The sequence below is a fragment of the Pelophylax lessonae genome (genome assembly GCF_965119305.1).
Source record: "Pelophylax lessonae genome assembly, chromosome: 4".
In the NCBI taxonomy this organism is placed as follows: Eukaryota; Metazoa; Chordata; class Amphibia; order Anura; family Ranidae; genus Pelophylax; species Pelophylax lessonae.
In genome coordinates this window covers 271978440-271994070 of record NC_138771.1, presented here as the reverse complement: position 1 = coordinate 271994070, position 15631 = coordinate 271978440, and the positions used below count along the sequence as shown (strand labels likewise).

The 15631-nt window shown below is 42.2% G+C and overlaps 1 protein-coding gene across 7 annotated transcripts in view; it reads left to right on the top strand.

Moving 5' to 3' along the window:
• The window catches only part of SRGAP1 (SLIT-ROBO Rho GTPase activating protein 1), a 297632-nt gene that overhangs the window by 116593 nt on the left and 165408 nt on the right, over window positions 1-15631 (top strand). For all 7 annotated transcript variants that reach the window (XM_082254987.1, XM_082254986.1, XM_082254988.1 and 4 more), the window contains exon 3: window positions 7448-7610. In XM_082254987.1, the coding sequence (XP_082111113.1) occupies window positions 7448-7610 (163 nt within the window). The remainder of the gene's footprint in view (window positions 1-7447; window positions 7611-15631) is intronic.

Genomic DNA, 15631 nt, shown 5'->3' with positions numbered 1-15631 from the left:
TCTCCTATGGATTACAGGAGTGCAGTTCGTTTTGCACTCCTGTGACCCGTTTTCAACAGAGAGCAGTCTGAAGTCCGCTATCTGCTGATGTCACAGAAGTCAGTCCAGGCACCGCGTCATCACGACAATGAAAGTCAGGATCTGCCAGGTGCCTGGACCGACACCCGGCTCAGCCTCTCAGCGAGCCGCTCCCTGCCCCTCCACAGCCCAGCGCTCCAATGAGCGAGGAGGAGACTGGGCAGAGAGCTGTGACTGACAGTCAGCAGCTCTCTGCTCGTGGAACTGAGCGACCGGGGGTGTTCGATTGCTCAGTTCTTCAATGCACAAGCGCCGGGGGACCAATGCTGCATCCACCTAGGTAGGTATGTATCTGGAAAAAAAAAAAAGCCATACTCCTCTTTAAGCTCCGGTTCACACTATAGCAATGATAGTCATTGCATGTGATTCGGAGGGCACTGCTTTGAAAATCGCATGCGATTTTGTGTCTGCCATGCGAATAGCATCTAATTCGGACTGAACACGCACAGGACCCTTTTTTGGGTCCGCAGCAGAATCGAATCGCATGGTGGTTCACATCCGATTCATGTCGATATGTGAACTGATCTGGGGGTGTCGTTAACTTTGTATTGACACCCCCAGCGATTTGCATATGGCAGTGTGAACTGCCTGCGATTTGAATGTGATGCGGGAACCCGCAGTGGATTTGCAGGGTTCCCGCATCACATATGTGTGAACCGAGCCTAAACTCTCTATTTTGGTTTTGTCATTTACAGTAAGAACTACTTTATGCAGCACAGGTTGACTAGTGCACTTAGTGAGGCGTGTTCCTACCTTTCCCCCAGGGTGTAAAAGTAAAAAGCAGCTGACATTAGTGATAGTAGAAAATGTGTAAATGTGAAAAAGATTTCTGCGCTATCCCTTTGTATTAACCACCTATTACTCAACTCTTTATACTATAGGAAGCAGCTAGCACTACTATGCATCCAACAACCTGTACAAAATGCAATAAATATATATAGTCACAAAAAAGGGCAGCGCTCTCCTTCAGTAAAGTGCATTCAAATTATAGTGCATAAAAAAATATCGGAAAACAGTGTAAAAATCATCTGTGTATAATAAATTTACGCGAGTCCATCTTTTCTTTTAAATATATATACAGTCCATCAATAAATGATTCAATGTCCGTGGAAAAAAAGGTTGCAGTCCCATACACCAGAAACTCTTCAGTAATTGCCTCTGATCACCACAGAGCCCCTCACCCCACCTATGGGTGTCTTCTCACCTGCTTGAATAGACCTTAAGCCCCGTACACACGTACCGAATGTCGGCCGAACGATCGGCCGTCTTTTGTCCGGTCGGCTGAAAAGTGCTAAAGACTGCACACAAATTTTGTCGGCCAACAACAGCCGACTGCAGAAGTGATGTCATGTGATGGTTTACTTTCCGTGTGTTTTTTTCTTCTCTGAGCATGCCCAGTCTTGCTAATCTGCTGTTTGTCGGCCGAATTCTGTACGGACTGGCGAACAATCGGCCGTTCTGGTGACGGCCAACAAAAATTTTAAAGTCTGCATGCCAGATTCTGTTCGGCCGAAAATTCGCTGTCGGTTGTCGGAAGCATCATACTAACAAGCCGACAATCGGCCGATCGTTCGGCGGCCGAATATTTACGGCCGACAATCGCTACGTGTGTACGGGGCTTTACTGTTTAAAGGAGGTCTATATGCGCTTTGCAGTGGTATGAGTGGCACCGCTCCCACTGGCTCCGTGGCGCTCAGCAGCTCTCAGCGCGGTGCAAATCCCATAAGAGGCAACAGGAAAGAACCATAGTGCAAATCGCTAATAAAGTATTTATTTCCATATAAAAATCCACTCAGTTATGGGGTCTTTGGAACCGGTATTTTCTCTCGGATAAAGGTATGGCTCTTCTTGGATCATAAGCCTCCTATGAGACCCCTTTTTGCTAGATTGCATAACTGTTCGGTAACACTGCCCCCCACCCCCTCTCTTTTCTCTTTATCTTGGCTTTCCTAGTTGCTTTTTCTGATCCTCTTTCATTCCTAGAAAATAGAAAAGGACAGAATGGGTAGTGCCATGCTTCATTAGTTATACATTTACTTGATCTGCAGCAGCTTCATAAAATAAGAGAACTGACTGTCATGTTCTTCACTGACATATCTCACTTTGTCTCATGTCTCATGCATTTATTGTATTTTTGGATCTGTAATGTGTCATATGATTGTTAATCTATGTTTCTACGTTGTGGTGATGCTGTTGCAGACCGTCCTATTCTGGGATTCAATAAAGATTATATTTGAAAAAAATCCACTCACTTTTCTGAAGTAAAAAAACAGCATTTCACAATACAATCCTCTACATACACAGCTTTACCTAGTCCCAGCGTGTATGTATGTGTGTGTGTGTGTGTGTGTGTGTGTGTGTGTATGTGTATGTATATATATATATATATATATATATATATATATATATATAATATATATATATATATAATAAATTAAAAAAAATATATATATGTGTATGTATAGATGGATATAAAAGAAAAGATGGACTCTGGATGGATGTAAATGTAATATATAGATGATTTTTACGCTGTTTTCAGATATTTATTTATGCACTTTAATTTGAATGCATTTTATTGAAGGAGAGCACTGCACTTTTTTTTGACTATGATAGTAGACTGCTAGCTGATTCCACTTTGCTGGTGTCACTTCCAGTGGCGGTGAATGCACTATTTCACTGCCCTGGAACTAGCATACTGTATAGAAGACTTTTGACATCTGCTGCTTTTCTGTAGCATGTGATTTTCTCGAGATTATGTTGCCATGTTTTTGAATGTCTACACCTATGTGCAGTGTCATTCTGCTGGCAGAAATTTTGGATGATATCTGGGATCAACAAAAGCCTTGATAAATGCCCATTGAACTGGACTCCTGTTGGTAGAAGTATGGATCCACACTAAGGGGTAGTCCTGTGTAAGGCTTTATGCTTTCTGGGACATATGCCCATAATGTAGTTGGGCTACACGCTGCACGTGTGCCTCCCAGGCACATGAAAATGCAGCAGAGTTTTGTCTCGCGGGTGCTGAACACCCAGTGTGCATGAGGCCTTAAAGCGGAACTTCACACTCTAAATCAACATAGACTATTTTTAATCCTTATGCTGCTAATTTTAGTAAATAGATAGGTGACACTTAAAAATGTTTTACAGGTTACCAGTTTTGATTTAGAGGAGTAATAAATATATATTTAATTTGGTTTTTGAATTATTGCTCTTGCTCAGCGGGACTTGCGCATGTGTTCGTTTTTGCACATATAGAAGCATTGGGTGGCGGGGCGATTTAAAATTTTTCTGCCGCCCACAGAGGTGATCAAGTAGCTGTTTGGCCATTTGAATCACTTCTGCATTAAAGGCAACCGCTGGCTGAAAACTTTAATACCGGGATGATGCCTGAAGCTGCATGTATCATCCTGGTATAACCACTGCCAACCAAGGATGTCATATGATGGCTTACGGTCGGCAAGTAGTTAAAAGCTTCAACAAAGCATGCTGAAATCTCTGCAAATGCTTGTCAAAGCTTGCTGTTCACACTACTCTTATACTTGCTGAAGCCTATGCGAAGCAGGCGCTCAGGGCTATACTTATGTAGCTGCACACAGTTAAGCGGCACGTTGCGCTCAGCGGTGGTACTACCACAGAATGCGACCCATTGAAGAAAATGGGATGATGCAGTGGTGCAGGGTTTTCGAGGTTAAAACGGGTAGTGACGTTGGTGACCTATCGCCTCCTCAGCAGTTTTCAAATGTATTGGGTCGCTTTTCAGAAGGGCAACAATGATAGCCGCATTTCTGAATGAGCCCTTATGACAAAGGACCTATGTTAAAATTACTGGTAGCAGTAGATTATCCTCAGTGGAAGGTATTTACTAGGATTATGGAATGAATTTGGCCATTAAATGTTACAGGTAATCGCGCAAAACCTGGTATGATCATCCATTTTGATGTTGGTTTTATTCTATGGCCAAATGGCAGCCATAGTTATTGTTGGAAGGCTTGCTGTACAGTGTGTACATCTGTTTTATGAACATAAAAATTACAGGCAATATGTTGGCAATATTGGAGTGAGAAAACTGGCACTAAGCTGTGTGTAACATTTCTCATTTCCGCTACAAGTTGGGTCTGTTTTTTATCTTATGGCAGATTCTCTGACTTTTTTTTTTTTTTTTCACACCATCCGCAAGTGATATAACTGTCTGTAATGAAATCTGTTTCTTTTTCTTGTACTCAAGAAATTGCATTTCTGGAAATACCACACTAGGCTTTAGAACCTAGTTAGCTTGGCTTTCAGAATGTGGCTAATAAGTGAAGCACAGCCTGGAAAGATAGGAAGAAAAGTCTTTCTTACCCTGGAAAGTGTCATTTTAGGTGATTACTGCAAATACTTGCTGTGATGCCAGTAGCTTGCAATGTTCATTTGACCCGTTGTTAAATGCATTTTCAGTTAATCTTTTAATAATTTTAATGTGTTCCTAATTAGCGGCAGGGTGCTTAAAATAATCAGTGGTAAATTGGGTGATTTATTTTTAGAAAGCAAGGAAAGTAACCTTGTAATAGGAGTGTTGGTATAAAACTCCTTGGAGCAATATATGTGTATAATATGCCATTTTACAGTGGTTCTAAAGGTAAAACTTTTTTTTTTTTTTTTTTTTTACCTTAAAGAGGTTGTAAACCCGTACAACCTTTATTTTTTATTTTTTGGCAACCTGTAAGAGAAACACATAATGAGCTAGTATGCATTGCATACTAGCTCATTATGAAATACTTGCCTTAGAACGAGCCCCCGCCGTACAGCCCGCTCACCTGTATGATGGGCGACATGTCCAGTCGCCCGTCTTCTGGGATCGCGGCATCCAGACATCTGATTGGCCGGAGCCGCGGTGACGTCACGCACGCGCGTGGGAGCCGACAGTCACGGCAGGGGTCTCTGAATAAACGGCACCAGCGGCCGTTCCTTCAGAGCGCATGCGCCAGTGACGTCACTGGCTGCATGTAAGGTAAATATCTCCTAAACGGTACATGTTTAGGAGATATTTACAGTACCTATAGGTAAGCCTTATCATAGGCTTACCTATAGGTTAAAGTGTCAGAGGAGGGTTTACTTCCTCTTTAATGCATTCCCTGCATTAAGGTAAAAAACATTTTGCCATTTGCTGCGCCCTCCCCCCAAATACCGGTATTTATTTACCGGAGTCTTGTATCGATCCAACACTGTGCCCGGCCTCAGTTTTTCTCTCTTCTCTCTCCACTCAAATTTGGCTGAGAGCAGTGGGAGCCATTGGCTCCCTCTGCTGTGAATCATATTGTTTTGTTATTTTTAAAAGCGATGTATAGGCTTCCATACATCCATCTTAGGTGGGTGCAGCATTGACCCAATGCTGGATCTGTCCCCCGCTGCCTCTGCACTGAGAACTGAGTGATCAAACACTGTTGAGCACTCAGTTCTCTCCTCTGCTCTGAGCAGGGAGTGGGAACTGTCAGCCATGGCTCCCTGCTTTGCCCCTCCAGCGCACACTGGAGTGCTGAGTTGTGTAGTGGGCAGAAGCGGCTGGCTCGGGCTCCCAGCAGCTTGCTAAGAAGCTTAGCCATCTGCTGGTCCAGGCATCTGGGTAGATCCCGACTGAGTTACTTTAGCCGACCATGAACTGCATTTCTATGATCCATAGAAGAAGTAGGGCCATCTTTGGTCATACTTCTTTTGTATTGTAGGTGTCAGCGCTGAGGCATCATTTGGAAGACTGCATATTATTTTGAACTTATAAAAATATATAAAAAAAATTTCCATTAACCCCAAGTTAGTTGATTTTCACCAAAAGTCTTCTTTAGGAATTGAATATTATATAAGAGCCTTTAAACGTTTAAGTCAGTCTTGGATGGTCACTGGTAAGATTGACCCAGCCCTTAGATCAGAGATCCTCAAACTACGGCCCTTCAGCTGTTGTGGAACTACAGGTCCCATGAGGCATTGTAAAACTCTGACATTCACAGACATGACTGGGCATGATGGGAGTTGTAGTTTCTGAACAACTAGAGGGCCATAGTTTTAAGACCCTTGCCTTAGATGCATGCTGATATCTGGCAACCCATTGGGCATGCTCTGCTCTCCATTGCAATCTTGGCATGGCATTAGCCATCATTGTTATGATCCTTCCCCCCAGGTACTGCTTACAAAATGTTTCTGAAAGTGGCAATACAGGAACAGAGAGTATCTGCTTAAGCTCACCATAGACCGTTTTAAGTTCAGCCTATTCCTGCTGAATGGCTGAAATTTTAAGCTGCGGTTGGCCCTGTCGGGACCACCCAGCTTGGCAGTAGCCGGCAGGGAAAATTCTTTTGTCTACACTGTATAGCATGGATAGGGAGGAATAAATTGGTTTTTAAAAAATCTAAAGGTGTATGGCTAGCGTAATGCTTATTTTCATTTTTTCCCCCCTATTTTTCTATGAATATTATTAAGATTAAAATATGTGTTTTCATCAGCATGATTTTGGCCTCCACACCCATGCAGTTGGCATAAAAGAATTTTCTGTTCATAATATTTCTACTTACCCAATATCTGTTCATAATATTTCTACTTACCCAATATAAGAAATAGAAACTTGAGATTATCCTACAAGGGCAGAAAATAGTAGATGCAGGAAAAATTATTTTAAAGCGCAACTCCACTTTTGTTGAGAAAAAAACATTCCCCTCTGGGTGATCTTTGTACATTACACCGATTTTAACCAACTTTGTTGCAGATTCCTACCTTTGGTTATTCTGAAGAAAATCCCTGTTCGTTCCTCTGTGCCGAGTGGGTCTAATGAGAGCGGTTTCATAATTATCTATCAGCTGTGGCAGCTGCAGGGCTCTAATGAGGAAATGAGGAAAGCTACAGGGCCTGCATAGACGTGTTCCTATTGGGAGTATCTCACCAAACATTACTTTTTTGTTGGAGGGGATGCCAGAAATCTGACTTGTATCTTAGTGTAGAATTCTGGGAAAATGGGTGAGCCAATCACACAAGAAGAAAATTGTTTCTGGGGTGTGGTCAGTACACATTCTGCTCCAGGTAGCCATATTGCATTGCATTTTCAGAAAATTACAACCGCTACAGATTGAAAAGGAAAGATATAGTTTTTAATAACATTCAATTACAATATGATTTTGTGTCGCATTTGCATACGCTATATTGTTTTTTTTTCTTTATTTGCTATTTTTTTCCCCCACGAAAGTGGAGTAACCCTTTAAGTTAGGTTTTCATTGAGTAGTAAAAAAACATGCCCTAGTTAGACCTTTTTTTTTTTTTTTCTTTTTTCTTTTTTCTTTTTTACACCTAAATCTTTGCTGGTCTATCTGAAATACTGAAATATAGTGTATGTTTGTTTGTTTTTCAGGAAAGACCAGAACTTGCTATCCCCTGTTAATTGCTGGTATTTACTGCTGAACCAAGTGAGAAGAGAAAGCAAAGATCATGCAACCCTAAGTGATATCTACCTAAACAATGTTATAATGCGCTTCATGCAGATAAGTGAGGATTCAACTAGGATGTTCAAAAAGGTATGTGTTCTTCATAGATATACCACCTAATTTCTGCATTTATTGCATGCTTATATAGCAAATAAGTACTATAAAAAAAAAAATCTAAATTTTCGGCACATTTTTTATTTATTTTATTGATTTTGTTTTCTACCTGTGCAATAATTCTCCTTATTCACATTCTATAGCAAATACATTACAATTTATGAGATTTTTATTCCCTTTTTTTGGATGGTGTTGAAGCCTATTTTGTGGAGGGTAAATAGAGGATTGGTTAGAATTGTGCATTGAAGTGGAATTGGCTGACCTCTTGTCCAGTATAGGAGAAAGTGGTACATGCAGAGTTTTTTGTCTGACCGTGACCCCAGTTCATACACTACCCTAGCTGGTTTCCTGCTTCATAGCCAGAATACACACAGACTCTGTGTCTTTTACTTTGTATGAGCCTTCAGCTAATACAAAGCTCATACAGAAGAGCACACTGGCCGTTTAGGTTCCCTGCAGACCAAAATGAACATTTAACCCTTGCAAAACTAAAATTCTTCTGTGATCCAGAGTCAGCTGATAAGCAGGCTGTTACCCACGATTTGTTAACTGGGTAGAGCGCGCCAATGTTGTCGGAATCTAACTGGTTGAATGATCGACATCTGGCTCCATCTTTCAGTGCATGGCTAAGAGCCAGAGCCAGCTGTGACCACCTACTCCCTAGTCTGTCACTCCAGTAGGTTCTGGAAAAGCTGAGTTGGATGTAATGTCTGACAGTCACTGTTCTCTGCTGCCAGCAGACTAAAGCTTACCATTCATGGATGGAAATTTGGCTAGTTCAGAAGCAACCGGACTAATTTTAATTCATATTTGGCTGTTCCCATTCATGAGAAGTTGATCTGTTGACCGATTTTTCATGAACGGATTTCTTGGGATATTTTTGCTTTATCAGTACATGCAGCCTGTTGTCAAGTAACGGCATATATAATGAGCGGGTGGTGACTGCACTCCTCACCCCGCTGACGAAGTCACGCCCAGTGACGTAACACGTACGGGGGGAGGAGCCTGATGTCACCTACGGCCACCCGGCATGATCAACTGGCTTGACTGTGTTTACATTAGGCACTGTGACAGTGCCGTGCTTGTAAGTTATTTATCTGCCTTTTTATCAATAAAAGAAGTGTCCAGACAGAGAGCATTAGATCTATTTCTATTTGAATGACATTGGATGAACTGCCTGTCACTCAAGCCGTGAGCTCTGTCAGTGAGTCCTGTGAGAAGCCTGTGTCTATCAGCATCATCATTATCTTCTGGCTAAGAGGAGTGAGGAGTGAGCAGTGGTTCAGTTGGAAGGATTGCTGTTGCTTATGCTGGCCTGATAACCCCTAGTGGTCAATGAGTGGAGGTGAGAGGCAGTGTGGTCACTTGGTGGATGGGCTGATACATTTGGCTCACCTAATATTCATCCCTCTTCACTGAAGGCTTCTCTGTAATGACTCATCTGTTTATTTATGGACTTTCTTTCTCTTGAATTTTGATGCAATTCATATATGATATTATTTTAGTATTTTAGTCATTTAGTGCTGCACTACTTTTCTTGTTGTTTTAGCCAATCACCTGCAGTGCTGATGAGTTTATTTCAACGGTGGGGGGAGTTGTGCTGTCAAAATACAATGACACGGCGGTGAGGATTTTCCCATTTACCTTGAACGTGTGAATGGGGAAATTGGTTCAAATTGTATACGTTCAGCCAGCTGGCTGAACGAAAAAAACTGGGCACTGTATTAGGGATATACCGATATGTTTTTTTCAGGGTCGATACCGATATTTTGGTCACAAGGTATTGGTATCAGCAGATATGGGCCGAAGTTTTGTACATTTAAAGTTTTGAAAAATAAAGACAATTTTTGACACAAATCTGGTACTGAACATGTTAGTTTTTATTTAATGCTTAATAGCTGGCTGGCTGTCACCCTGTGGTGGGTGGCTGGCTTGCTGGCACCCTGTGGTGGGTGGCTGGCTTGCTGGCACCCTGTGGTGGGTGGCTGGCTGGCTGGCACCCTGTGGTGGCTGGCTGGCTGGCACCCTGTGGGGGGTGGCTGGCTGGCACAGGGCCTGTGGGCGGCTAGCTGGTACAGGGCCTGTTGGCTGGCTGGCTGGCACCCTGTGGTGGATGGGTGGCTGACTGGCACAGGGACTGTGGGTGGCTGGCTGGCACAGGGACTGTGGGTGGCTGGCTGGCACAGGGACTGTGGGTGGCTGGGTGGCTGGCACAGGGCCTGTGGGTGGCTGGCTGGTACAGGGCCTGTGGATGGCTGGCTGGTACAGGGCCTGTGGATGGCTGGCTGGTACAGGGCCTGTGGATGCGGGAGGCTGGTACAGGGCCTGTGGATGCGGGTGGCTGGCTGGCATCGGGCTGCTGTGGGTGGGTGTATGGCTGTGATACACTCCCACGAGACTAGTCCCGAATCCAGACGAGGCTGTCCAAGGTAAGGGAGGCGGCCTAAAAAGGCAGAATGACGTCACAAAAATATCGGCAATATCGGAATGTATAGCTAGCTTAGGAGTTAGGCAGTCAGCAGTCAATGTGGTCTGTCAGCTCTCGATCTTAGAGCTAGCATTGGACAGCTTCAGTGTCACACGGATGATACAGCATGGAGTTTAGTATGTTTTTTTTTTTTTGTTTTTTTTTTACTAAGCCTGTAATTCTCTTTTAAGCAAGCCTATGTGGAGAAGAAACCCTAAACTGACATCTGGACAACAGACCTCCTAACATAAGCTATTGGCACTTGCAACTTACTTTACATTTGCCTCTTCAGAACTTTTTGAAGTGAATATACTAATTGCGACTGTTTGTCATTATTTGCATATGCATCCATCCTGCAATCCAGTTTGCAATATCTGGGCCTGCTGATGGCTTATTTATGCTTCAAGCATTGCATTTTTGGTTTAGGGGCAGGGGTTTTCATATTGTCCATTATCAGGTAATAGAGTCAAATTGGGGATGCTTCATGATGCGGTGCTAGAGGGTTGCATGTCAAGGTAAGAGATGTGCTTACAGCTTATGGTGTTGGCTCTCTATTTCTGCTACTAGTTTGTTTTCTCAAACGTGGGTTTGCATCAAATAAGACTACATATCTTGTATGCTTGCTTGATGGCATAAAAAGGCCCATGGTATATTTGCATGATGGTACTACAAAAGTTGGGAATCTAATTGGCAAGGATTTTATACTGTGTAAAGTTAAACATAAGCCAGTCTGGCAGAGATCTTCAATTATCATTCTTGAAGGAGGAGATAGTTGGGTTCAATTTTGTCGATCAATTGCTATTGTTTTATGAATAAGCCACAGGGATATTACCAAGCATGCCTTTTACTGCATAATCGTATACACACATCCATTATAGCCTGCTTGTCTGTGTTCACCACTTTTAGAAGGATGTGTTCCAGCCCTCGAATGTCTAGAAGCTTGAGATTTTTTCACCTGTTTGAGTATGAACATGCATCAAGCTGTGACTTTGCCTAAACAGACGTATTTCAACTCCATAATCTACAGTGCTGAAGATTTGTAATGTTGAAATGTGTAGAAACTGTAACCTCCTTTTGTTTCTGGTATAAAGTTTAGACGCATATGATTCAAAAAATTTCAAACTGTAAAGACTGCCTAGTTCAGGCATAGATTTTTGTCTGCTGGTCATGGGATGTGGGACATGCATGATCTCCTCGATAATCCTTTACACAGCGTACAAACCTAAAATGGCACTAAAAACAGTCTATACATGGATCAAAATTCGATCATTGTATGGACAGGCTGGTTGTACACAAGTTGATCTATCAATCGACTTTTTTACAGCCAGGCTGTCGGGTTTTTCTCGAATCATTAGTGCCGCCAGTTATAGCCAGTAACACTGATCGTTTTATTCTGATGAAGAGGAAGGCTCCCGCTGTCAGAATACAATACCACAGTGGGAAGGATTCCCCTATCCACCTTGAATGTGTGGATGGGGCAATCGGATCATTTCATGTTTTCATTCAACCCTCTGGTATGTGCGGTTTTAAAAGTCTGTAGTTATTGTAAGCCTAAATTCACGTGTGCAGTTCCACGCTTAGATTAGTTATGTGGAAATAAAGCTAAAACACCCACGCCTAGGTAACAACAAAAATGATAAGTACTGGTATGATAAGCAGCTGCTGTCTATGCTATCCAAATAGATAAGCCAATATAAGTAAATGTTCAGACTGCATTTGCTTAACCTTAAGGCCTCATGCACACTGGATATTATCAAAACACCAGTAGAAAGCTGTAGCTGTAGAATGAGCTTTCATCTTTTTTCAGCTGTAGCGTTTTTTAGCAAATCTATAATATATATATATATATATATATATATATATATATATATATATATATATATATATATATATTATGACTGTTTGTTTGTTTTTGGACTGTGCTCACAGCAGAGTTTGCTGTTTCCTAAATGCATTCATATAAAAAGTTTTTATAGCGTAGTTTTTCACTTTCTTTAATAAGTTGTAAATTACAGATTTAAGTCCTTAAGGTAGCATGCACCTCATTGGACTTAATCCGTAGCAATCCAGAATATGGTCCAAAGTGGCTGAATTCCTGGAGTTCAGCTTTAAAGCGGGCAATGATACCTCTCGATCTGTTCTTTCTACACCTTACGGCTCGCTGGTTTATGAAAAGTGGTCCACAGCGGATTGCATTTTAGAAAGCAGAACGGAAGTGACTCATAGAAGCATATTTCAAGCAATTTACATGTGTATTCCAGCTTTAGGTGTTTTTCTTTTAGCCCACGGACAGGGCCGCTGATAGGGGGGGACCACTGGCCCTCTTGTAGGGGGCCCGAGCACACGGGGGCCCACACAGGGAGGAGGATTAGTGATGGACCACAATTGCAGAACTCTTCCTCCAGCAGCTGGTCTCATCTTCATGTTTATTAACTTAGTTTTGTCTTTTAGATTTAGCAGGAATTCTGTGAGTTATGTTGTATTTGTGTCTGCTGATAATGATTTTATTATATTTCTAATGAAATATAGCTTTAATATTTTATTGGGGGGGGCCCTGTCTGGTAGTCTGTAGGGGGCCCTGCGATTTTCTATCAGCAGCCCTGCCCACGGAATGCACTAGCTGGGAGGAAACCAGTTCCTGCAGGCTAAAAAAGTACTTGAAATAAAAAGCATTATTCAGGCATTCCCAAGTCTCTTGGGCCGAAAACACCAAAATCTGTGTCAAAAGTGGCTCATGTGGATTTTGGAGTTTCAGGCTTAGAGCTACAGGCTCCTGAGTGCTCATATGTGAACATCCACTATTGAAGTACATCTTCTAGCCAGCAGGGACAGGCTTGGGGTAGGGTTATCTGCATCTATAGACTCCTCCATAGGTCTCCTCACTGATCATCTAACATGGAGGTCTGAGGATAAATTGTCATGACCACCCACTGCTGCTTACAAAGTTCACCCTTTTGTTGATGAAAAAAAAATGAAAAACTTCTATAGCGTGCTGCTGTTCGTTCACTTTATTGAATGCCACATCAAAGAGTTTATTAGTGCAGTGTTTATGAAAATGGTCTAGAACGGCTGCTTTAGAAAATGGTGCCGCTCATATTTATTTGCTTAAACTTCATCTTCAAATTAGAAACTGAAAATGAAGTGACCTCCTTTCAAGTAAATTAGCTTTGTTTCTCTTCATGGTCACACGTGCGTAGACATGCATTCAGATGAGCGTAGCAATGCACCCTCCAGGCTCAAATTATAGGGTTTCCATGGATGTAGCTTCTTTGGAATTCGTTCCCTTCTTCCAGCATCTTGTTTGTATCTGTCATCTCTTGCCACTGGTGAAGTGAAAGGCTGTGTTGATTGGAACACTGTGCTCTACTTACTTCCAAAAGGCCAGCTTGTCTTGTGAATGCCAAAGTTTCTTTGCCCAGTGTTTTATGGAATGGCAGAAATCGCCAGCAATGCGCCCAAAAATGGGCTCCTGATAGCCATGCTGTGCTGTCTGGCTAATTGTGCCAGGCATGCTTAACTAGGCTTTTTCCACTTTCTTGAGTCTTTGTATCTGTTTAACAAACAGGTCATTAATCACAATGATTGGTTGTTTGCTACTTTTAAAAATCCAGTATTATCTCTTTAATTAGGAAGTGAAAACAGATTTGTTCTCCGTTTTTTATTATGCACTCAGTTTTCTCTCCCCAAGAACGTGGACAGAGGAGAATTACTTTCTACAAACAGTCAAGCTACTAAAGTTATTTTGACAGCTGTTGTTGGTTTATGTATGAAATCTAGGCAGCTAAAACAATACCAATGTGCACGTGTTCATTAAAAAACATTAAAGCGTATCCAAGAATAAAAATTTTATGTATTGCAGCCTACCTTTCCTTAGATGTGGTGGTGGTGGGATTTGATTCTTCTTTTTTTTTTTTTTTTTTTTTACGCTTTTCTTCATGTTCAACTAGCAATTCTGTCAGGAACAGACTTCCTGTCCTAGGCTGACAACCATAGTGTATCTAGGAATGTCAGCATTGGAAGGGAGTGTTAGGACTAGAACACCTTCCCTCTCCATAGCATAGGGGGATGTGTTTTGTATTTTACAGTGCTGACTGACAACTGTCCACATACAATTTCTGCCTGGATGAACGTTTTTTCTTTTTTTGCACTTGTTGAAAAGATATAACAAAATTCTTGAAATTTAGCAGACCATAAGGCCCCTTTCACACATGCTGTCCATTTGTCCGTTTTTCATCCATCCTTTGACGGATGAAAAACGGACATCAATGTATCTCTATGTAAAAACGGATGACAACGGATGATCATCAGTTAACATCCGTTTTCATCTGCTTCCGTCAATGTCCGTTTTTTTGAACGAATAAATGCCCTATTTGTCATCCGTCAAAAAAATGGATCGGACGAAAAACGGATGAAAAACGGATGCCAACGGATGAAAAACGGATGCCAACGGATGAAAAACGGATGCCAACGGATGAAAAACGGATGGAAAACTGATACATTTTGACGTGACTGAACTGATGATGAATGTATGTATGTGTAAAAGGGGCCTTAGGGAGCAAAAAAGAGAAATGTATTGTTAGTTTACATATTAAGTCAGCCTTTTTCAACCAGGGTGCCTTATGGTTTCTTCAGGCCTTGGCATAATGCTTAAAAATGTCCCCAAAATTGTATACAAGCCAGCAGAGGGATGAAACCTAACTGAAACTAAGAAAAACATGTTTTTTTTTTTTGTCTCTTTTTCGTCTGTTTAGCAAATGATTAAAAACCCAGTGGTGATCAAATTCGACCAAAATAAAGCTCTATATGGCTCACAAAAATGATACAAATTTCATATGGTACAGTGTTGCATGACCGTGCAATTGTCATTCAAAGCGTGACAGCGCTGAAAGCTGGAAATTGGCCCGGGCAGTAAGGAGGTGAAAGTTGCCATTATTTAAGTAATTAAAGTGTCTATTCTGACTTTTTTTTTTGTGATTCTCTGTTTATTTAGTCAATAAATTTGCAGTACATAATGCAAAAACAATGATGATGCAAAAGGGCGATCGACTGTGCGGGGGGGGGGGGGGTTATACTAGTGGGGGCAGTCCAGTTTTGATCTGTCCTTGAGGCCTGGCTCCCATTTCCGGGTCCTTGTATACCTTGTAGCGCCCTGCGGGGCTGCCATTTTGTTGTAGCCTGTGTATTCCTATACACAGCAGCCATGTTTGTGTAGTACGGTGGCCATTTTCTTGTGGTTTGCATTGCAAATAGCGGCTGCCATGACAGCAGAGCCCTGTGGGTGGCCATTTCGGCGGTGGGAGCCCCTCCTTATCCCCTGGTGTTGACACCTAGATCGCTTCGCTTCCTGATCGCCGCACGTGTAGTGCAGATACTTCTGGTGGTTGCAGGTACCTGTGTCGGCGGTTGGTGAGTCTGGTGGGGTCCTCTCCCTCATGCTTCTCTCTGCCTACCAGCTTTACGGAGATGCTGATTTCATTTAGTCTCCGTGCCACACCGCATTGATGCAGTAATTCATACAAAAGGAGCCCCC